The 23,464-nt window shown below is 39.0% G+C and overlaps 1 protein-coding gene across 1 annotated transcript; it reads left to right on the forward strand.

Moving 5' to 3' along the window:
* Window positions 1-779: 779 nt before the first annotated feature.
* Window positions 780-21,871, forward strand: LOC114147129 (N-terminal EF-hand calcium-binding protein 1-like). Its single transcript, XM_028021690.1, has 12 exons — window positions 780-1,227; window positions 6,540-6,564; window positions 11,406-11,514; window positions 12,761-12,786; window positions 12,967-13,064; window positions 16,604-16,862; window positions 16,935-17,014; window positions 17,777-17,830; window positions 19,240-19,352; window positions 19,517-19,594; window positions 19,735-19,826; window positions 20,627-21,871. Exons 1-12 carry the CDS (start codon window positions 1,111-1,113, stop codon window positions 20,653-20,655), a joined length of 1,080 nt encoding a protein of 359 aa, XP_027877491.1. The 5' UTR covers window positions 780-1,110; the 3' UTR covers window positions 20,656-21,871.
* The last annotated feature ends 1,593 nt before the right edge of the window (window positions 21,872-23,464 follow it).

Raw genomic sequence — 23,464 nt, forward strand, 5'->3', positions numbered from 1 at the left:
TTAGAAAGACTAAAAAGGCAATGACTGGCGTATTCTTTATACATCGGAGACTGTATTCATTCCATTCTTTTTCTTTGATTTACCTTCACACAAAGTACATATTTCAGATCCCACAAGATGACGCCCTGGGCAGACACCCATATCAGAAACCGCCATTGCCTCCAATATTCTGTTCCTGTCATCCTGGTTTCCATGTGGCTTTCTGAGTAAATACATCCAATTCTTCACTAAACTCTTAATCTTTCCATGTTTGCCTCTGTCCTGATGCATTTGAGTCCTCTACCAAACTTGTTACTATCAAGTTTTCTTGCAGGGTTCGCCTGTTTTTTATCTCTATCTGTCTACTATATGCCCAGGAGTAAGATGGGGGACACCACGTGTCTGTGTATATGACAGAAATTTTTAACTTTTGATATTACAGTCTTTAAATAAAGGTGCAAAAGAAATTAATTTTGTGCGTAGGTTAGAAAACCTACGCACAAAACAACAGTTTCTCTGTTTTTTCCCCACATGTAGCACTGTTTAATGTGCTGTCCTTGATTAAATAAATTTGAATTGAACTGAACTGAACCCCATTCTGTGTCCACATTGGAAATGAATCGCCCACGCGCAAAGTTGCGTCTCGTCAGATTTTCCTACGGTAGCACGGATAGATAGCTATGTCGGTGCTGGTGCGCAGGTAGGATGTATTTATAAGAAATCTGCCGAGTAAGCAGTATGTGACTTAGCCTCGATGTGCGCATGCGCATTACCACCAGGTAGGACGGATGAATGGGTAGCACAGATAGTTAGAACGCCGACAGATGTTGCGTTTCTCGGACTCCTGAATCAATGCTGCCTCCGGAGGCGGAGCTTTTGTTTTATTTTTTTATTTTTTATTTTCTTAATTCTGCTGCTACCGACTGGCAGACAGGGGGCAGCAAAAGGTTCCATCTCTTTCTTGACTGGATCACACAGGACAAGCAGCAGCATCATCATCTTCATCAGCATCACCCACCACCCTCTGTCACAAGGACGAGCTCTTCATCTAGACGGCGCACAAGAAACAGGACGATCTTTCTTTCTTTTTTTCCCCCTCCATTATCAGAAGCATAATATTAAAGCATCGAGATGCTGGCCTGCACGGAGCTGATCACCATGTGTCTCCAGTCCGCCAAGCACGAACACTTAAGAAAGCAGCAGGAGCTCGACTACAATCAGAACCAAGGCTTCGCTTTATTCCAGGATGTAAGTAAAACACATCAGATGTCACAGCGTTTGAAACGCAGACGGGTTTCAGTTGAGCCTCATGCATGTTTGGGTCCTTATCGAAACGTGTTCAGCCTCTGTCCGTCTGTCGAGGTGTCGTTTCCTCACCGTGCAGTGCGCCTGACTCACTGTCCTTCACTCTTCTATTTATGAATGGCTCTTACCGAGTTAAAACACGGCCCATTCACGACACGTTTACGTAAGAAAGGTGAGTGCATTAAGAACAAACGCCCGTCCGACTCGGATCATCTAGCATGCAGAAAACTATTGGCGTGCTAACCATTTCAGCATCGTTGTTCTTGTCAGGTTATTTACGTGAAAATAATAATCTTAATGATGATTTTGCACCAGAAAATCTGCCTGTAAAACATGTATGTATTATGAGGAACCTCCCTCAAAAAAAGCTCCAACCGAGCTGCTTTTTAAATGCAGACACGTTTTGAATTATTTATCAGGGTATAAACAGAATATCACCACTAAGGAAATGTCTTGCTGCTCATCTGCTCAGTCCTCTGAAAGCTAGTCATTCATAACCTTTTTTATTGTATTTTACTTTCTGCACCACCGAAGAGGAAACAGTTTATCTGCACCATGCCATCAATCTTCAAACAGCTGACTTGCAGTAAAGTTTATTTAATTTCCCGAAGACACGGCTTCCAAATTTTATTTCTGTAAAGTTGATTTCATTTGTTTTAATTTACAGAATGCACCGTGAGAGAGCCAACTATTACCAGTGCGTTTTCCTTATACTCGCTAAAACCTCCTTCCTTCTTCTGTTGTTTTAATTTAAGCCGATTTCACTTTAGTTACTGGATCCACCACGGAAGAGCCAAGTGTCTATCATCAGCATCATTTCCTATCTTTAGACTCTTGCTTGCTTGCAGTAAATGTAATTCAGTTCCCTCGAGGCGGATTACTGCATATGAAAAGAAAATCAGTCTGCGGTGAGTGTGCATTTGGTTTAAATGTATATTTTCAATCCCCATCCTACGGCCTTGCATTTCTTCACAACCATTTAAACTTGCTAATAAATATGAGCTTTTCCTGTTGCTTTTAACAGACACTTTCACATATCCTCAATGGAAGGAAACCTGTTTCATGTAGCTCTTTATGTTGCCACTCCAAAAATAATGAAATGAGCTGCACTGGATAGATTTCCAATATTAAATCAACCTAGCACACACACACACACACACGCACACGCACACACGCACACACACCCACGCCCCCTCACACACTCACATATTTGCAGTATTTCACAGGGAACTGAGGCAAGTGTGAGGTTTTCAGTCTCTCCAGAGCTCCCAAAAGAGATAAAAAAAGCTCTTACAGTAGTGTTGTTTCATCCTCTTTGTGAAAAGACCTGTTAGTCTGTCTTGTTTTAATTGCAAGCATTGATTGCAAAACATTAAACAACATTCTGGTATAAATCCTCTTTACATCCCTGAGATGAGATTTTTTTGGCAAAATACTTCGCCTCTGCATTCTGTGCTTTACAATATGATTTTCTACAAAAGCAGAAGAAAACCTAATAAATAAATCTGAGAACCTATCCCCTATTTTGCTACTTTTTCTTCATAATTACAGTTTAAGCACGAAGTCTGTCTATCCCTCGAGTCAGGCGTGAAATAGTCCAGTGAAATTGAATCTTCCTCCCAGATTTCTTCCCTGGCTCATGTTCGCTTGTCCAAGCTTCCTGTTAGCTTTTCTGTCAGCTGTCTTGGGTGGGATGCGGTCTCGGAGCTCCTGTGGGGGGGATCTGACAGCGATAGGGCTTCCTACAGCTTGTCACTCCACAGGAGGCTGCAGAGGGCAGCTGCAGATCATCTGCCAGCTGTAGCCCGAATCTGTCACAGAGCCACATTTATGGTAGGTGATTACTGTGACTGTGACACAGCGATTACGTTCAGTCAGAATGAGAAAGATGAAGTCAGTGGTCGTTTTAATTGATTTTGTAGTTTGTTGAAAAGGGAGAATTTGAACAAAGTCTTGATAAATCTTGAACCTTTTCAGAGTTTTTCACGTGTTTCACTGGGATTTAATGTGAGAGACCAACACAAACTAATGTTGTTTTTTATTTTAAAAATAGCTCAAACGTTTTGTTTTTAATACGTGGTACGATTTTGTAGTGACACCCAAACTGAAATTTGTGCTTGTGCTTCAGCATAACTCAACCCCATTTGGCTGAAAACATTCATGGCTTAACTTACTGTAAATCCTTTTACAATTTTAAAGCAACTGACCATTGTGCATTGTTTTGAACCAGTTTGCTATGTCCTGCAGAACAAACCGAGCATCTTCTCAGTTTAAACTGCCAACACGCAGGTTTTATGGGTGCTTCCCTCGTTTATATTTCAAACAAAAGAAATAAGAGTACAAATAAAATGTTTTTATTATTGAACATCTCATGCCTTCCTTTGTTTAAGCTTGATACTAATTGTAAATTTTAATCTTGGCTCCTTTTCATTTCCTATATTGTGTCAGATGTGTTCAAATGGAACGTCATCTTTAACTCTTTAATCTTTTGTAGAGCTTCTTATCTAGGATCCCATTCTGTTGAATGTATCTTTCATAATAACCGCAAGTAACCTTTTGCATTTAACAGTTTAACAAAACATATTCAAGATAATTAAGAAAAAAACCTTTAATTAAATAGGAAGATTAATAGCTGACGTTATTGTTCACTGTGACAGGGCTAATGACATTTTAAGAGACTCAGTTTTGCGTAGGCCAGAAGTTAAAGTAATTTAGTGCAGTGGCATAAAATGTTTTGCAGAATTCAGCTCTCACAATTATTGATAAGGGTTTATATAAAAGTCTTAGAAGAAATGGTTGTTATGTAGACTTGCTGGCTCTAAGATGTGACTCCTCAACAATGAGCCTAAACCTGGCATTTTTAAAATTATTATTATTATTCTTCCATCCATCCATCCATTTTATTTACATCCTTGTCCCTACTGGGGTCTGGAGGTGCTGGTGCCTATCTCCAGCTAACGTTCCGGGCGAGAGGCGGGGTTCACCTTGGACAGGTCGCCAGTCGGTCGCAGGGCAACTCAGAAACAGACAGGACAAACAACCATGCACACACACACTCACACCTAGGGGCAATTTAGAGAAACCAATTAACCTAACAGTCATGTTTTTGGACTGTGGGAGGAAGCCGGACTACCCGGAGAGAACCCACGCATGCACAGGGAGAACATGCAAACTCCATGCAGAAAGACCCCAGGCCAGGAATCGAACCCAGAACCTTCTTGCTACAAGGCAAAAATTCTACCCACTTAGCCACTGTGCAGCCCTATTATTATTATGTTTGTTAAATATTGCTCTGTTATTTTTCACTTTTGATCAAAGTCTAAACAGAGCCACTGATGTACTCCTATGGACACGCACTGCTGATGTCTGGATCACATCATCAAGTATCTTCTTTGTTTATCATTTATGTCATGTTTAATTCACGATATTGCTAATGCTAGAAACTGGAAAAAGGCTGAAGTTAGTCTTGAAACTGATGAAATTGAAGGGTGTCGTGCTTTTTGAAGGCTCCCGTTTGATGATGAAATTAATCAACCCACCACTGATCTGTTCAGGTTCACTCAAAGTCACTAAGCAGAGAGGAAAAAAGCTGGAAATAAACAGCCTCTTTGATCTTGCATTTCATACACACACACACACACCCACCCACCCACATTCACGCACACACACTACAATCTAGCATCTATTTAGATTTAGTGTCCTGGTATGTGTGAGGGAGGATGTTTCTCTGGCCAAGTTCATAGCATGGATTAATGAACAAGCATTGTCACTTTTGAACTGGTTGATCATAGAACTGTGGAGACATTTTGAAGCAGTGGGAACATTTTTAGTGTCGAGAGAGAGAAGAAAGCGGGAGATGTATCTGTTTGAAGCTCTTCTGCATTGTATGAAAATGTCAGATTTTCATTTCCTGTGATGTCTCACTTATTTTAGAGATGAAGAATTTTTGACTCACTGAGATTATCCTATTTTCTGTTTATGCATGTATGATACAGTGTCGAAGTTGAATTAGTATTTATACTGTTGAGTTCTTGAGATCTTGGCTTGGCTTGGCTTTCTTTGCAAAAAGTAGCTCAGATTATATTGAGACCCTCTGTGAAATTCAATTTTGGTGTCTCGCCACTGATTTTCAGTCGGATTTAGTTCTGGACTTTGACCGAACCACTCCACTCTATGATCCAAACCATTCCCTGCAGCTCTGGCCGTATGTTTAGATCTGCTCTCCTACTCAAATCCTTTGCGGCCTCGAAAAGAGTTTATTCCAGGAATACCTGAAAATCCTCCCTACAGCATAATGCTGCCACCACCATGTGAACTTATTCCCCCCTCAGAAAATGTTTTGCAAGTTGGTCAGAAAGTATAAACCATCTGTCTGCTGACGACTTCTGACTTTCTTTCCACCACGATGCTTCTTGCTGCTCCTTCTACTCCAGTTCTGTGGAGTGCATCGACTAATGGTTACCATGTCAACAGATCCTCCCACATGGGCTGTGGATGTTGAAGGCTTGTGCAGAACTACTGTATTTATACTGAGATTGAATTACTCACAAGAAAAAAAAAAACATTTATAAATTAGATGACTTCTTAAGTACTGAATTTCATTTAGAGCTACGTATTAGACTGTTGGTCTATTACAACAGTCCCAAAGTATCCCAAAGTTTGTGGTGGCAACAAAAAAAGTGTATTCTTTTTTTGTTGAGTTGAGCAAGAAGCTTTTAAATTGAATTGATTTTATTTGTTTTGTGCAGCGCGTATTAATGAGCGTACAATATTGCTGTAAATGCACCTACAAATACTGTAGCAGAGTCCCACAAAACAAACAACGCAATACAAAAAAATAATAACAGCACGAACAAAGAAAATAATCAAAAGAATACAATAAAAACAGCAAATAAAACCAATAGATGTTTGATTAATCCTGTTTTAAAATACCTTTATCAAAGGGCTAGTATCTTTTAAGTTTCTGCAAGACAATATGTGTCATATCTAAATTAAAAAGGAAATTTCCAAAAGTTGCTTAAGGTTTGATAATCGCAGTGCTGATTACTAACCGGACATTTTTTAGGTTTTCTCTTAAATAAGTGGCGCTCCCTCTTATGGTGGCAGGCCGTGTCTTCCAGCTCCTACATCCTTCAGTTTACACCACAGCTTACATTTCAAGCCTGTGTTGAAGTATGTAGATGCTTTTTCTGTGGTATGCATGGTTTTTTTGTCAACTTCAAATTTTACTAATCCTTTTTTATTTCCTCTTGCAGATTTTTTGTCGGGCGGACAAAAACGGTGAGTTCTCACCCAGTTGGACTGACGGGCAAAGAGATTCATAATATTTAAAAATAATTTTGCATGCTAAAAATCTGTAGAAGAACTTTGTTCAGAAGTGAAACCTTTTAATTCCTCTGTATGTGCCCTCGGTACCCTCCCTCTTGCTCTCCATATCAGATGCAGAGCTGCAACGTTTTGTGAACGTTTGAAGTGGATGGAGAATGATATGTGCTTTTAGGTCTGCTGTCCTGCTACAAGCTGAACTACTGACCCAGTTTTAAAACTTTTACAGCCCTCTGATTGGCATTTAGCTACATCCATCTTTCCATTGTCTTCCATCCTGCTAACGAAAAGTATTCTCAACAACACACCACATCTTGCTGTTTGGGTACTCATTTGTAAAAAAAAAAAAAACATATTAAAAAAGCACAATAAAATCCTTTGAAGCTTGTTTGTGTGAAACTTAAGCAGCTGTTAAACGAATACTTCCGCAAGGCAATGTAGAATTAGAGCAGATAGGGCCAAAGAGCTGTACGCAAATCGTCACCAACGCTAATGCACAACATTTGGCGTCCCAGCAGAATTTTTAACTCCTAATGAAACCCGCCTGAGACTTTTCCCTTCTCCCATCTCATTCTTCGGCTGGAATAATTTGTTGGAGCGTTGCCACTTTGCTTCAAAGAATCGTCTCCTCCTCATAGGGAAACACGGGGCGTTTAGCTCTCCGTAAAAAAAGCCGCGCTGACAAACAGAGAAATCTTTTCCCGCTTAATTTTTTATTCATGCGCTGCATCCTACTTGCAGCGAAACGCAGAAAGGAGGCAAGTGATTAATGCTCGTGGGGCATCCACGAACTCCGCGCGCTTTTCCTCCAGAGAAATGCTGGATGTGTTGCGTAAAAGCGAGAATAACAATGCAACGCGTTGAGCAGGGGTCGTCTGGGGCTCGCGTTTTAGCGATACGCCGTTAGATGAAAACTCTGTCGTTTGTGAATTATAGATGAAGACAATAAAAGCTGCTTCTTTTTTTTTCACCAGGGCTTTTGTGTGCAGATAAAAGAAGAGGGAGGTCGGATTCCTCCTTTCTCTGCATGGATTTGAGTCCTTGCATTATCACTTTGTGGTCGAAGTTTTCAGTCTAGGCAAATCAAGAACAGGTTTTAAAGTTTAGCACTCACACCAAGCTATTGTTTTTCATTCTTTGTTGAAAAAAAGGGGGAAATGTTCCTGCGTGTTTGAGGTTGTTATCATCAGTCTGCAGCAGAGCTCGCTCTGTGTTTTCCTCTTTTTAAACTCAATGATCCTTGCACCCAAAGAATGCAAATAAACAGCCTCTCTAGTCAGAAGCTTCTGCGTAGGCCGCCATAATACGCCTGGAGTGCCATGCATTTATAATATAACAACAACTGGCTAACATACTAATATCCTCGCAGCCTTTATTATGGATTTAAAAGAAACAGTGAACCGTATGAGTGCAGCAACATGGGAAACACAAAGCTTCCACTCGGTGATCCTGCACAGAAATGAGTCTTTTTTTTTTTTTTTTGCTGATACGCAACAAGAGTAATGAATGATATTATGATTTATTTTGACAGTCTTGCCCTGAGTTATCATTCAGAGAAAGCAAAAACAGGCACAAAAAACTGACAAGCCAATGATTAGGCTTTGACATAAAAATCTGAGATGTGAGAGACGCAACAAAACGCTTTGAGATGGTTTCTTAAAATACAGCTTAAAAATATACCACTAAAATATCAGAGGGAACACCTAAGCAAAAGCAAGGGTTGCACAATATGAGGAAGACATGGCATTGCAATATTATTTGTAGGTTATTGCTGTCCTTTTTAAAAAAAGTTATCCCAATGTCCCCACCCTGTTCCCTGGGCTTTAGGAAACAAAATCTATGTCAGGTGTGAACATGAAGGTCAGTGGAAACCCGTCCAACTGACCAACAGGCCAGCAAAGTTTGAATACATCTCAGTTAAAACATTACAGCTTGACAAAAATAAACGTATTGCCCTCTTGCAGACATTTCCGATTGCAACGTTTCACCCACTGAGATGGCAAAGTGGATTGTGTTTCGTACATTGTGCAGCTCCGGCTTGGTGAGACATTAAAGCGTGGCCGAAAATGTCAGAAGAAATTACGTAAAGGGGCGAAAGCTTTATCGCAGCACTACGGCTGAGAAAATTGCACACTTAGAAAACAAATTTGTTCCCGGTACAGGTGAGATATCTCAGTGCAAAAAGCGAACAACAAATGCGAGGTCTCAGTTTTATCCTCCTGCTTTCCTGTTGTTCCCAGGACGCAGAAATGCTGCAGCTCCAGATGGCAGCCGATTAGATGCAAACTTTCAGCTTTTTTTAATCTCTTAAGGTTTTAGATTGACATAAATTAGAAAGGATTTTGGCTATGAGTTGCTGAAACCAGCGTGCTCAAGTACATCTCGACTGCACTCTTCATTATCTTAACTGCGGGATTTACTCTGCCTGTTGATTTTTTTTTTCTTTTTATGCATCAGCACTGAAACATTGCCTTTTATATTCTGCTAAGCAGGACAGGATGTGCATATTATATTGGTTTCCCATTAGCTTTGCAGGAACGCACAGTGCTGCAGTAGAGTGTCAGTTCTTCCTCTCTGAAGTCTGCGTGTTTGTATGTGTGTGGGGGGAAAGCGACCTAACTGAAGATACAATTTAAAACCATTTAAGTTTTTACAAGAACTAAACTGACTATTACAAAACATAATAAAATATACTTATAAAGGGAACATTCTTAAAAAATAACTCTGTTTGTCAAACTCAAAAGCTGCATTCGATTTGCATTAAAGCCTTAGACTTCTTTACTCTTTAGCGACATGCACAGAAAGCTCTTAATATTTTTTCATAATATTCAAGACTAATAAAGTATTGACTGACTCCGATCCCATCCTTTCAAAGTCAGGAACCTTATTGTGTTACATTTTTAATATTCTATTGAATTATTCTGATGCATGTTCTGAATCGTTAGCGCTGCCTTTGTAGAAGGTCCCAAGGGAAGTGCGCAAGAGATCCTTGAGGAAAAAACAGCAAAAAGAGCTTTTTTATTCTGTCAGGCCACACTTTGAGCTGCAGGTTTTATTCAGGGCGATGTGAGGCAGGTAGGTAACCCACTGCGCCGCTGCTGCAGACAACACTTTTAATTTCCCTAAAGAGGTGCTGGTGCAGAGACACAAAGCTTCCCTCAGATTAACTGCAGCAACATCAGCATGTTTTTGAAAGAGCAAGTCTCTCCGTCTGGCTAACTGTTTTCCACACATTCTGAATGTGTGGACATAAATTGTGTTTTATGTCAAAAGAGTGGAGAAAGTGTGATTAAGATGCATTATTAATACAAATCAGCATAGTGAATATAAATCTACACATCCCTGTTAAAATATCGAGTTTTTGGGATGTAAAATATTTATCTGTGAAACAACACCTGCTCTCTTTAGAATCACTGGCTTATTTTAGCATGAAAAAAGACTGGCTCTCTAAGGTCTACACAGCCATGATAACAGGCTCAGCTTTTGTAATAATAATGAGATCAAGATAAATCATTTCCAAACTCCCCCCACCCACCCAACCCCAATATGTTGAATATGACACATATCCTATACAGTTCCACTGAAAATCAAACCAATCCAAACAGAAGGCAGGGTAAGGTTACAATCCACAGTTCTTTACACAAAATCACCAGGAAAGAGATTAAAATCATAGAAGCAGTTGTAAAACCGATAGCTAGCTAGAAGCTAGTAAAATTAGTGTGCAGAAATTAAGATGCACTGCAATACTGACAGGAGAAAGCTTAAAAACCCTTAAATCACCTTTTGATGTTGTTTCTCCATCCAGTCTTCTTTAGTTGAGTCTACATCTTCCAAGAGCTGCACAGCTCCCACTGCATTTGTGTAAAACCAATGCATATAATGTGAGGCTGTGCAGCTGCTTTCTCTCCTCACCTAGAAGATCTTTATGCAGTCAAATACCTGTTAGCTAAAGTTATCAACCTATTTCTGCCATTGATTAACTCAAAAGAAACAACTAAAACTTCTAAACATGAACATTTTGCCATTTTTTGTTCAGTCAATAATTACCAAAATTGTTTCCACAAAAAGAAAACTTCTAAACTGGATTTTATAAAAAGACTTTTGATCAATTTACAGCCGAAGAAAGAAGAAGAGTTATCCTAAGGCGAGCCAACAGTTAATCAACACAGCTTCTTAATTTTCCCCGCCCCCTTGGGTCAGAACAGACTGCACATTCACACTAACCGCTTGTTAATATTTACTGTTTTTGACATTTTTTGCGACATTTCTCAACAGAACATGGCTGCCTGGTTTTGACCGATAAGCTGTGTGTATGTACATCACTACGCTCTGGGTTTCTGCTGGAGCGCCGATCGAAGAAACAGTGAACGCTTGTGTAACGTGCCATCTGAGCTGCTCTGTATTTTGGGCGTCTTATCGGGTGCGAAACCAAACCAATGTTCTGCCTCTGAAGGAGTTAGATGATGAGTCAAAGATGCAACAGACTGTATTTACTCCTACATGATGTGGAACATGAAATAATGAGAGAAATTAAGATCAATCTCTTCGTATAGGTTCGTCTCCCAGCTGCAGCTATAGATTCAGGCGTAACGTTCCGCCATAATCCAATCTTTCAACGCCACAGCTCAATTGTGTTCTAAGCTTTCTGTTTTTCTTCCTTTTTTTCCATTACAAAATGTCTTACAAGCTAAGGATTGATGGGATTAACAAGTGTATCTCAGAAAGTGGCACTGCTAACCGAGTAAAGCTGCTGAGGCCTCATTATAAAGACAGTCTGGTTGTTGGTCTCCTTGCAGACGATGGGAAGCTGTCCATGGAGGAATTCCAGTCCTACTTCGCTGACGGCGTCCTCACTGACGAGCAGATGCAGGAGCTGTATTACTCCATCGACAGGCAGCAGACAGAGTAAGCTCTTCCAGCTCTCCTGTTTGGATCTCATCCAGCTCTTCTGCTTTTTGCTTCTCTATTTTTTATTTTTTATTTTGCTGCCTGGCTGCAAGACTTTAATTCCTCACTTCAGCAAGGAATATCCACAGAGAGCCTACATTCTGGATGATTATTTAAAATGCAGTGTGAAGAATGCAAACATAAAAAAAATACAAACATTTCATCAGACTGTTGACTTTATGTGTTTGCCAGTTTCACTCTCTGTTGCAAATAATAAAAACTGCACAAGACGAGCAATTTATTGCTCCAACTGTGCAACAATCTATCAAACTGGTTTGCAAGTGATTGGTCATTAGACCCCAGTTAAAGGCCACGTGACTGCATCGGCTCATTATCGCTACTTCCTGATGGCACACAGAGGGTTTTCTCTCATGACTTATAAAAAAAAAACATTTACTGAAGTAGACGCTCCAAGGAAACATTAAAATAATAACAAAGGAAAACTGAGGACACAGTGAGTTTGCACAAAGTAGGAAATGGACTGAGAGAGATAACTTCAAACAGCTGAAATCCTGATATATGCCAGGAGTCACAGCACCATTAGCAGGAGCCCCATTGGCTGTCAGCCTGAAGCGACCCAAGGAGCAGCTCATTATTTTTGACAGAAATGTTCAAAAATACAGATGAGCGGCCGATTAGAAAGTGGTAGAGAGACTTCCTCTTCTCATGACACTTTTGGGTAGCATATTCTGACAATAATCCTGAGTAAAATACCACAGTTTCACAGCATTTAGATAAAAATTTTTTTTTATTATTAAACACAGAAAGGAGATATTTAATCCTACTGATTCTGATGTGACATTTATTTTAACAGTCTTCATGATGGTATTTGTAATATCTTTTTATGGCGATTGTGTTTTTGATATGCAGACTAGTGGCAAAAATATTAATTTCATGCTTTCTTTTGAGGGGTTTCAGATTCAGATTTATTCAAGTCCCCAAATGGGCAATTAATGTCACAGCAAGCATGTGATTATAAAAGGGCATACCAACTAAAAAACAAAGTATCAAAAGTAAAACAAAAAGAAAAACAATAAAACGTACCAAAAATAGACATCAAATATAAATCGATATATAGTTGGCATTGTTTATGACGAGAGGTTTCCTGTATAAAGTCTTCCTCATTTAATCTTCGTTTCACTGAATACAGAACTTATAAAAAGTGTTGCAGGTTTTTAAGTTTCACCTCCTGATCTTTCCACAGCAACCTGGACATAGACAAGCTCTCAGGTAATGATGCTTGTTCACCTTCTCTTAACAACTTTGCTAACAAACTATTTTAAATGTTGCCAACTTAAGCTTCACTGTATTGCTGATCATGACTAGTCAGCTAATCTCTATTTGAGAGGTAATCAGTCAAGCCTGTTGGAAATGCCACTGATAGGCTAATTATAGTGTTTTGTCCCACAGCGTACTTCACTCCTCACCTGGGGGAATATGTCAATGTCCTGTCTGCACTGGAAAAGCTGAACGTGGCCATTTTAAAGGCCATGGATAAAACTAAAGAGGTAGGTGATTAAAGCTTTTGTCAGGTCGCTGAGCTGAATTTTCCCTGTCAAATCTTCACAGAAACATAACATAAGAGCTTTCAGGATGTCCATTGGCATTCTCTTCCTCTGAAAGCTGCTCATTAGTGACCCACTTGTCAACTTTGTGCAGCCTAGCATGATCTCTTATTTAGTCTGCACCTCTTTTCCTAAGTGACAATACTTTCAAACATGAGCTATAGTATGATTAACAAAATGTGCAGCTTTATCTAGTGCAGAGTATCTAGTTTATATACTTTGGATTAACATTATTAGATTCTTTTTCTTCGTTTGTTCTTTCCTTTGGTTTGTTATTTTTGTTTGTATTTCCTTTTAATTCATGTAAAGCACTTTGAATTGCCTTGTTGCTGAAAATGTGCTATGTAAATAAAATGACCTCACCTTAAGATCTCCTCATTATCAGGCCCATCAGAGGGAAAACATAGACAACAAAAACTGTTAAATATATGGTACAATATTTGACATGAGGGACATCAGCACATTCCTCTTTGAGTTTAAATGTTCATCAAATCTGATGCAAGTTTCTACATATTCCGAATGATCATTATTTAGCTAAGAAACAAATAATTTTTTCTGCCAATCAGAACTCCACCATCACATAGTTGTGTTTGCTGTTATCCAGTCTTTGTTTTAACTTCTCATTCATCTGTAAAATCAAGAAAACGTTGTTTCCCATTCATTTTCAAGGTATAACACCTTTTTTTATATATATATATCTGCATTTTCAGATAACAAGACTTGGTATGTAACAAAATCTCCAGCCTCGGTTTCTGTTCGATGCTAATTAGTTTCTCACGAAATCCTGCTGAGGAGCAGTCGAGCCAAACACATCATATTCCATGAGATGAAGCGATGGATTTATGCGTCTGCCCATTGAGAGGGCTGTAATCATCTGGGTTAAGGTGCAGTCAGAAAAGATTAGCATCAGAGAACTTTTCCTAAAGACGTAATCAATAGCTAAGCCCAGTTTGCATTGATGCTCAGCAGCCCTCTGTGCAGAGCCAGTTAGCGAGTAATTTTAGTATTTGGCACAGGAGGAGAGCCATGTTCGGATGGCGAACAGACAGATGTTTGGCTGTTATAATGAGGTATTTCTTTTGTTTTGTTTTTTCATCCAGTGTTATGCAGCAGTTTATTTTCACTGCAGAGGATGATGGGTAACAGGGAATTATAGATGATAATTACCAAAGACAACCCGCCCGAACGCTTCAGCTGAACTGACGTCAGATTTCCTTTGAAGAAATGGAAGTCATGTCATGTCATGTCTGAACTTTCTTCTTCTCTTGTATTCTGATTGTATCTTTTTTTTTTGTACTCTGGAGGGTGCTTTTCACTCCCCCCCCTCCTTGCCTCTTCTTCCATCTCTCTACATTTCCAACATGGTCTCGTTGTCTGGCAGCGTTTTTTCTTCTTCCATCCGTCTTACATCTCATGCATTTTTCATGTTGCTGATAGTTGGTCAGAAAACTGTTTTTTTCTTTAGCCCTGAGGGGAAGAGCTTATTTTTAGTCTTTTTGAGGTCCAAGTTTTTGAAGAAAACTTTGAGGTACCTCTAGGATATGCCCTACCTTTTGCAGCTATTACCAGTGTAATAGCTGCTAAGCCTGTACTAAAGCTGAGCACTGGGGATAGGCATTAGCCATCTGCTCAACAAACTTGCATGGACTTGGTTGGTAAAATAAACAAATTAACTTATAATTTCAGATGTGCTAAGATACCACCAGGCATTTTTGCATTTTAGAAAAATATATAGAATAAAATCTTTATGATCGTTTATTTGTTGCGTACAGCTGATATTTCCTCCTTCATGCAGCTGCTCACGTGTTTCAAAATGAAATAAAAGAGAAAAGCAGGAAAGAACAAAAGTCAGTCATTCATGTCTTGTTGCTTTGTCACTGCTGAGACAAACTAGTACATAGGTTTTAACAATCTCGATCATCATTTTTCAAACAGTTCTCCAACATTTGTTTTTTTTTCCCCCCCCTTTAAACTCAATTTTGTTGCACCACTGGCTACAAGTGAGAATGATGGGATTCATTACTTGACAAAACCTGTGCTGGGAAAAATTTATTATCTACTGAAACAGCCTTTTCACTGGAGCTTCATAAAATCCTGCTGAGATCTTGTGTCTCTTTATGGAATAAATCTATAAAATCTCGCTGGCTTTGCATTCCTAAATCGTGGGTAATGTAAAAAGGGACATCATTCACATGCTAAATATTTCATTGTTAGAGTTCAGTCTCAAGTCATTTGCAGCTTTGAGTATTTTTTCTAGGATTGTCCTGTAGCTCTGCCAATTTTCTTTACTAATATCTTGCTGAAGACAAAATATTCCCATATTGGTGACGTGCTCACCATATTTCATGTCAGGCATGGTGCTTTCAGGCCCAAATGAGGTGTTGGTTTTCTCTCACAATTGGTGTTTTGCACGCAGAACAAAATGTTCCTTTATCCAAACACTTGCTCCTTCAGAGTTTTCATGGCCCTTTTTGCTTCTTCACTGATTAATGCTCTCCTGTCTGTCAGGTTAGGTGGTCGGCCATGTCCATGTTGGCAGGAATGTAGTGCCAAGTTGTTTTTGTTTATTGGATCGGACCAATAATCTTTAAACGTATCCACATCTTTTCCCTGACCCATCTTCTGTGTTCCTTGGTGTTCATGTTGCTGTTTGTTCACAAATGTGCTCTAAGTTGAATTACCCACAGACATCCACCCTATAAACATTTTTTGGTGACTTCTAGAGCAATTGTTTGAACAGGATTTTGTATTAAGGCATCACAGTAAAGGGGAGAATAAAGGCACTTTTGCATTATTTTGCTTCCAATTAATTGGAAGCTTTGTGTTTATGTGATCTATTACATGAAATCCCAAGGTACATTCCATTTTTTTGGAATATTTAACAAAAGTTCAGTGGATATAAGTAGTTTCCAGTGGAAATGTATTTAAATATATGAGCTGTTATTGTCCTTTTGAATAGTTTTCTTAATACAAGCATTTAGGTGATAGCTATGTTTTTTTTATTCCATCAGTTAAATATTAAAGTACTTGAAAAGGAAGGACAGTTGCTCCTTTTGAAGTGAAGTATCACATTAACTGTCTTGCCCTGGCACTGACACATAAAAACTCTCTAAAGATTTTACTGGGAATCAGTTCAGAACTCAGTGCTGCCCAGTTCAAAGCGTTTTCTTCAAATGTAGCTTTCCAACAGTTGTTTGCATGTTATCTTTGAAATATTAACTTAAGGTCCTTGAAATTAATTATTCCTTTGATTTACCCACATCAATTTGTGATGATGGCAGGAAGCAGCCAGAAATGTATTATTGATGTAAGAAATCCTTTTTCATTTAGGGTTCATCAAAAAAAAAAAAAAGAAGAAAGAAAAAAGCAGATTAATTGTATTTTTAAAGATAAAACTTACAAATTCGAGGTTGCAAGGCTGTAACTTTTTCTTTTATTTATTTTATTAATAATAAAAGGTTACCTTACCTCTGTGGTTTTAGGAGTATCAAGGCTCATCAGTGCTTGGCCAGTTTGTCACTCGCTTCCTGCTGAGGGAAACCTCCTCCCAGCTTCAGTCCCTGCAGTCCTCCCTGGATTGTGCCACAGAGGCTGTCCATGACCACGGCTGCACAGGGAGGAGGATGGTGAAGAAACCCGAGGACCTCCCCATCCAGAGGATCGCCAAGCGGCCCAACCGACGCATCCAGAAGAACATGTGTCTCTCTCCCACGGACCCTTACTCCGGGATGCTCACCACAGGTGAAATATGAGAGAAAGGAAACGGACCAAGACGGGTTCGCTGCTGTGCTAATACTCTACTTCTGGTGTCAGGGGTAAGCGTGGAGCCGGACAACCACTGGGGCTCCCAGATTAACCAGCTGGAGGAGCTCATGGATAAACTGGACTGTGAGGTTGGTGGGAAATCAGCTCTTTTCAGAATTTATATTGCAGTATTTTTCTTGTCTCAAAGCAAGAGCTTCACTCTGTATTTAGCGCCATCCTATTTTAAGACGCCTAATAAGTCGATCTTTTATGTTGCTACTGAAACGTGGCAGGAAGCAGTCGCATAAAGATCAGCTTGAGCATTTCATTGCAACGTTTCTGGAGTTTTTCCATTAAGCCGGAGAGTTAAATGTGCCAGAAAGACGTTAAGTTTCAGCCAAAAGCTGCGTTGGAGGAGAAAAAAATTCAATGCGAGCTGTGTTGTTACCAATAACAATGTTAGAGAAACTATTTGAGCACGACTGTTTGTCTTTTTTTTTTTTTTTCAGATGCACAGTTTATCTTCAAAACATCTGACATCCGAGATGTTGCCAAAATACATTTACAATGACACATACAAACATGCCTGGCAGATTTCTTTTATGTATATGAACTCCAGACTGTGTGGAGATTAAGTGAAAAGTAGATTGATGACTTAAGAGAAAAAAGCTTTGCAATGCTAATCTATTTTATTTTATTTTTTTTAGGCATCTGTTTAAAACTTAGATAAGATTTTAGAGCAGAGACATCAGATTTATTGCGCTCGCCCTCCAGCATGGTAATAATGGCATTACAGAGCTCTGCTGTGCACTGGAGAATTTTAACATAATTCACTGGAGGGCTGACTCGAATTGTGTGAAATCTGTGTTTTTGCAACACAGCATAAAGAAAAATGTGTTCTCCGTTTTCAGAGTCCACGTCTTGAACCGCTTAACGAAGACACTTTGGCAGGAACATATAAATCGGTGAGTCTTTAACGTCTGCAGATAATTTTGTCCAAAATGGTTCAGCTAAAAGATCTGCATGGACTCTTCGTGGAAATTGTGGTCACATCAATTCTGGCCTTATAATGATTTATACAAAAGGTTATTTTTGCAGGCTGGAGTGATGATACAACAAAAAAAATGTCAAGTTTTGAGAACAATCATTTGTTGTTATTTTCTTTTTATGTATTGTGGTTTCTCTGATCTTGACACCCATTAAGATCTGGATAAATTTCCCATACCAAGCTGCAAAAATCTTTGCTTATTTCAGTCATGGTATAGGTTCCTCCCGATAGAAACTGGCTTGATAGTTCATAACTCCTCATAAAAAGACTTGGGAGTTTATTTAAATTGTAAGATTTTTGTGCTTTCCAGTGCATGTTTTTCATAGAGACTTAATATTGCATAGTTGGTGTCATTTCTGAGTAATTTCTCTTGTCAGCTACGATTGCAATCTTTGATTTTAAAATCTCACCTTGACTCCTCTTGTCTTTTCTTACAAGAGTCAAGAGTCAAATACTTTAACGTGACCCAAACGTAGCAGTTACCACTTTTTTGGTCAACTATGACATTGTAAAATTTGCTTTGCTTTTGACAGTGAAACTGGTGTTCCAGCAGCATCCATTTCATATTAGGCTTGGGTCTTGGTGGCTCCTGTGTTGATCCTGAACATAAACTCTCTTTTTGCCTAAGGCGAATTCTTGAGTTCAAGTTGTTTAAAATAATCCCAAACACAGATCAACGCTGCCTTTGGAATGGATGAATCAGGAAATGTTAAGGCTCTCGATTGACCTTCCTAACACACCGATTCCCACACATTGAATATTTATGAACACTGAAGAAATGTGCTCTTCTACTTTCTAAATTTAGTTGTTGACTTAATAAAAAGATGTGATTCATATGGTATTCCTAACTAGTAAGACTGATTTGGTTTATGATGATCTGTTAGACTGTTAAATATAGCAGTTTTTTTTTGTTTTTTTGCTCATAATAAAGTCCAACTGCTTTCTAATGCTGCACCAAATAAAAGTTAAACGCTTTTGAAAGTTCTGGCAATTTCCAGCCATTTTCCCTTTGTAAGATAAACAAAATAAAAGAAATGGATGACTTATTGAAGATTGTGAAGAAAAACCAAAATCTGTTTGCCCAAGATATTGTTCTGGTGCAGCAGCTGTCCTTCAAAAAGGTGACCCAGACAAAAATGTGAGCATATCTTAGGTAAACTGTGAACAAAGGTTAGAAAGTCTCAATAAGAAAGAGAACAACCGAAAACTCAATTGTTGCCAATCGTCAAAGAGAAAGTCATTTTTAAAGTGAGAATTTTCTCAATTTCTACCACTTTTAATCCCCTTTCATTGTTTGTTGACATCGTTTTTCAATATTCTCCTCAGAACATTCTTCTGGTTCAGAGGCAGATGTCTGTGAAGGAGAGAGACGTGGAGCAATTTCAGCAAGCTCTCAAAATCTACACAGATGCCACCAGCAGCCAGCTTAACAACCTACAGTATGTCCTCCTTTCTGCGTCTGTGCTGTTTTCGCCTGAGGATCTTTCTCTGTGATTTCATGCGTCCATTTCCAACTGCTTCAGTTCTCGAAGATGTACAACCCAGAACCACTCTCACTGCCCTCATTCTCTCTTTTTTTTTTTTCTATTCTTGTTGTCAACAGCGTTTCAGTCCAAAACCTGCCAGACAGATCATGCTTCATCATGTATGAGTTCTGGCAGGATCGTCTCTCCTGGATGAGGTACTGTGTGCTCCCTTTTTTTTTTATTTCCAATTGGACTATACAAACATTTGCCAAGTGCACAGAACTGCTAATAAATTCACTATGAAGTGCACTACTGATAGTTTTCATCTTCTTTTTTTTTTTTTTTTTTTTTACAGCTATCTGCAGTCGTCCATCAGCAAAACCTTTCAGCGCTGCATCATCGACTCGCTGGAAGAGCCAGAAATAGTCTCCACTATGCTTCTCCCAGGTACAAACTGACAAAAGAAATCTCTGCCTACTGAAAGAAACCATACAGATTGTGGGTAAAAATGCATAGTTTGTGTTCAGTAAATTATTATTTTATTAGTTGACTCAACTAATCACTACTAGTGGAAAAAACACAGTCCAAGTTGGGACTTCAATGTCACGTTGGCTTTCTGAAAGGACTTAAATGTGAAGGGTGGTTGAAGTCGACCCGCTGTCGCCAAGTGAGGCACTGACATCACAGTGGCAGTCAACTTTTTGGATCTTTACTATAAACTCATGAAACCAATGCCTGAAACAAAAAGATATGCATGTTCATTTAAGCCCCATTCACACCAGCCTTCTATAATTGAAGGTGAACGTGCAACTGCACTTTTTCTCTGGCTAGAAGAAAAAAACTCCGGTCTTTGTAAGCTTCAGGTGAACACAACGCCAGGGATTATGGGTAGTCACAAGCAAAACAAAGCGCCTGTTCATGATTACAAGGAAAAACGACTCACTACCACATTGAGGGAGGATGAGGTAGAAGCTCGGACATGGTCCGATAAAGATTTATCACAATTGCTGTTAAGTGTTTACAGGAAGAATGATCGTTTTCAAGATAATCAGCGTAAACTTGTAGTTTGTGGTATTCCCTCAAACATGTCCAGAATTGGACATGTTCCCCATTTTTATCCCAATATCCAAATAATGTAGAACATCGTGGTGACTGTACACAGGTTAGCTATAGAAGATTCTGCTTGTCGTTCTGCCTGTTGCAAGGTGTTTTCTCATTATTGTTTAACACATTGCTTCATGTTCCAGCTTCCTGGTGGATCATGAACAACAATTGAACAAACACAGCTGCTCAAAACACAGTGGCAGCAGAAGAAGGAAGGAACCTCCTCTGCGTCCTTTCGGTTTGAAACCAAGCCCCGCCCCCACCCCCTAACCCCCTTCTGGCATGACTGGGATTGCTTTTGTAACATTTTCAGTTTTAAAAACGGACAGCCAAGAAAAATGTGCAATACTATGACGCAAACAACAATCTCAGCTTGCAAAAACAACCACAAAAAAAGAGGTAAACCAGTGTGTAACTGGGCAATCGAAAGCCTAATGCTCATTTCAGACTCACTGGCACATTTCAATCTACTTACCTTTTTGAAACACAAGAGAGATGATTAAAATAGGATGTGCATGACTTCTTTTTCTCTGAATGCTTGTTTCTTTTTTTCTCAGAGTTGCATCTTGCAGTAGATAGATATGACAGCAATGGCACAACAAAGAAAAAAAGAGACGCAAAAATAAAATCTTACCAGTCCATCCGCTGCTTTTTCCTCCACAGTAAGAGAAAAACACACACAAAAAATAAATCTCGTGCTTTGGTGTTCTCCTTGTACTGTTGTGCGTTGTTGTCTCCTCCTTTATACAGATAGGTCAGACAGCCATCTCATAGGACAATAGCTATTGAATAATTATGACCTGTATCTGAACACCTATCATCTGTGTCACTCTTGCACTTTAATAAATATATCTATATAGAACATGTACATTATTGTGGAGAATGAATTTTTTTTTATTTTTTGATCGTCTCTTTGTAAAATGTAAAATCAATCCGCTGTTATGAAAAAGCTAAGAGATATCCTAGTGGAGAACAAGTCACCAGATAAACGTTACTCTCAGCGTTAAATAAGTAAAAAGCCATTACTCTACATACGTAGTGTGTTACCAACAGAATTTAGACGTTAAAAAATAAGAAATTTTTATTTTGGGAATACTGCTGGACTTGTTCTGTGTCTTATTATGCTAGAAAGAACCCCAGTTTGTGTACAGTAGCTAAAAGCCGTAGGACTGATGTAACCGTGGTATAACTCTGGTGTACGTACATTGAATTAGTATGTGAAAGTTGAGGTTTAATATGGGGAGTAAACATGGCCACTCATTTACTTGGAGTGTTTATCATTTCTTTTGTGTTTTATATCGATTCTGTTTTGGCTGTTTTTTTTTCTGTTTGTTTTTTTCTTTTGTTTTGTTTTCTGGCATGAATTAAAGTTTAAATGAAAGACAGGACTAAATCGTTGTTCTTTTATGTGATGCACGGACTAAATTCATGTGAAACTACCAGCAAATTCACAAATAAAAATGGAAATCATTTTATTTCCCTCGCGGTTGTCTGAAATAATGTCCTAATATGGGCTCACTGTTTCATCAGCCTGAAACTTAGACCAACTTCTAGAAAGTAATTGAACTCCTTTGAACAATGACGGGTCTATTACATAACTCTACTGATTTTTGGGTTTTCAAAGCCGATGTGCACCTGGAGGCATTTTGCTCAGCTCATCCCCTCCCCCCCCAAAAAACCCTTCTACTATCTGACAAAGAGGCGCTTCACACTTCACACAATCTTATTGTAAATTCAAGGCAGGTTGTGTGGGACTTTAGTGCGTGAGAAAGACATATTTTTTTCATTAGGATAAGACACTATAGGAATTTTGACATACTTTGATTTCTGATGAGAAGAAAAGGACAAATTGAAACTTTATGATGCAGTTTCTGCAGTAGTTTTGATGTTTTGTCACATTTGTGAATGTGTTTACATGCTGCAATATCTGAGAACAGAAAAGAAGAAAGAAATGTCCAGGCTTTTCATCTTAAAGTGGTAAAGTAAATGGAAAGATTTTTTTATTTCTTTTTACAGAAACTGCTGGAAGTATAGATAATGAAGGCAGGAAGACTTTACAGTTTCTGCCACTTTAGATCTCACATCATAATCCCTTCCTGCTGCTGTTTTCTTCTCAGTGGCAGCGGGGCTTCTGCAGGGATGTCTGGACCATCACATCACACTTTTATGGCTTTCGAAATAAAATTTACATCAGTGACTCTCAAACGTTTAAACTATCACCTCCCTTTTCACAATTAAGTTTCAGAACTAAGAACTGAGTTTTGCATTTGTTTTTTTGTTGTTGTTTTTTGTTGGTTTTTTGTCACCAAGCATAAAGAAAGAACAAACACGAACCAAAAAGTAGTCAGAATCCAAAAACTCCAACACGAACTGTAAATCCAAAATGGCTGGATAATAAAATAAGGAAATAGCTGCAATTAAGAACAGATTACTTGAACTTCTGGTAGTTCACACAGCTGGTAAAGTTGGATTCACTGTTTGGAAATAAATGTCGGTAACACTTTAAGAGTCATGGTATAGCCTCCAGTAAAACCAACACACAGGATAATGATCTGATCTATGGCAGCAGACGGGTTTAAGTCAGTTTAAATAAGATTTGTCTTAATGAAATCAATAATAGTTCTGCTTCAGGGGAAAGAGTGAGACGACCCCTAATAAGGAATGGCTCTGCAGGTGGAGGCCGCTGACATTTTTTCCCCCCTAGTTTTACATTTGGCTTGGGTCATTGTCACTACTGATAGCCTGAGGCAACACATAGACCCAACAAAGGTTACACAGGTCTTCCAGGATTTCACAAAAAACTGTTTCCATTGCCAGGAGGTTTGCTGTGTTTCCCAGCATGGATTAGATTCCAGAAGGCGGGCTGTAGAGCGCTGTCACAGCCCTACAAAACGACCTCCAGCAGTCCTGAATGTCTGACCTAACACTCAAAAAAACAGGTTTCTGCTCAACACAGTGGAACCGGATTCGTATTTACTATG

This window comes from Xiphophorus couchianus, chromosome 1, assembly GCF_001444195.1.
Source record: "Xiphophorus couchianus chromosome 1, X_couchianus-1.0, whole genome shotgun sequence".
Lineage (NCBI taxonomy): Eukaryota > Metazoa > Chordata > Actinopteri > Cyprinodontiformes > Poeciliidae > Xiphophorus > Xiphophorus couchianus.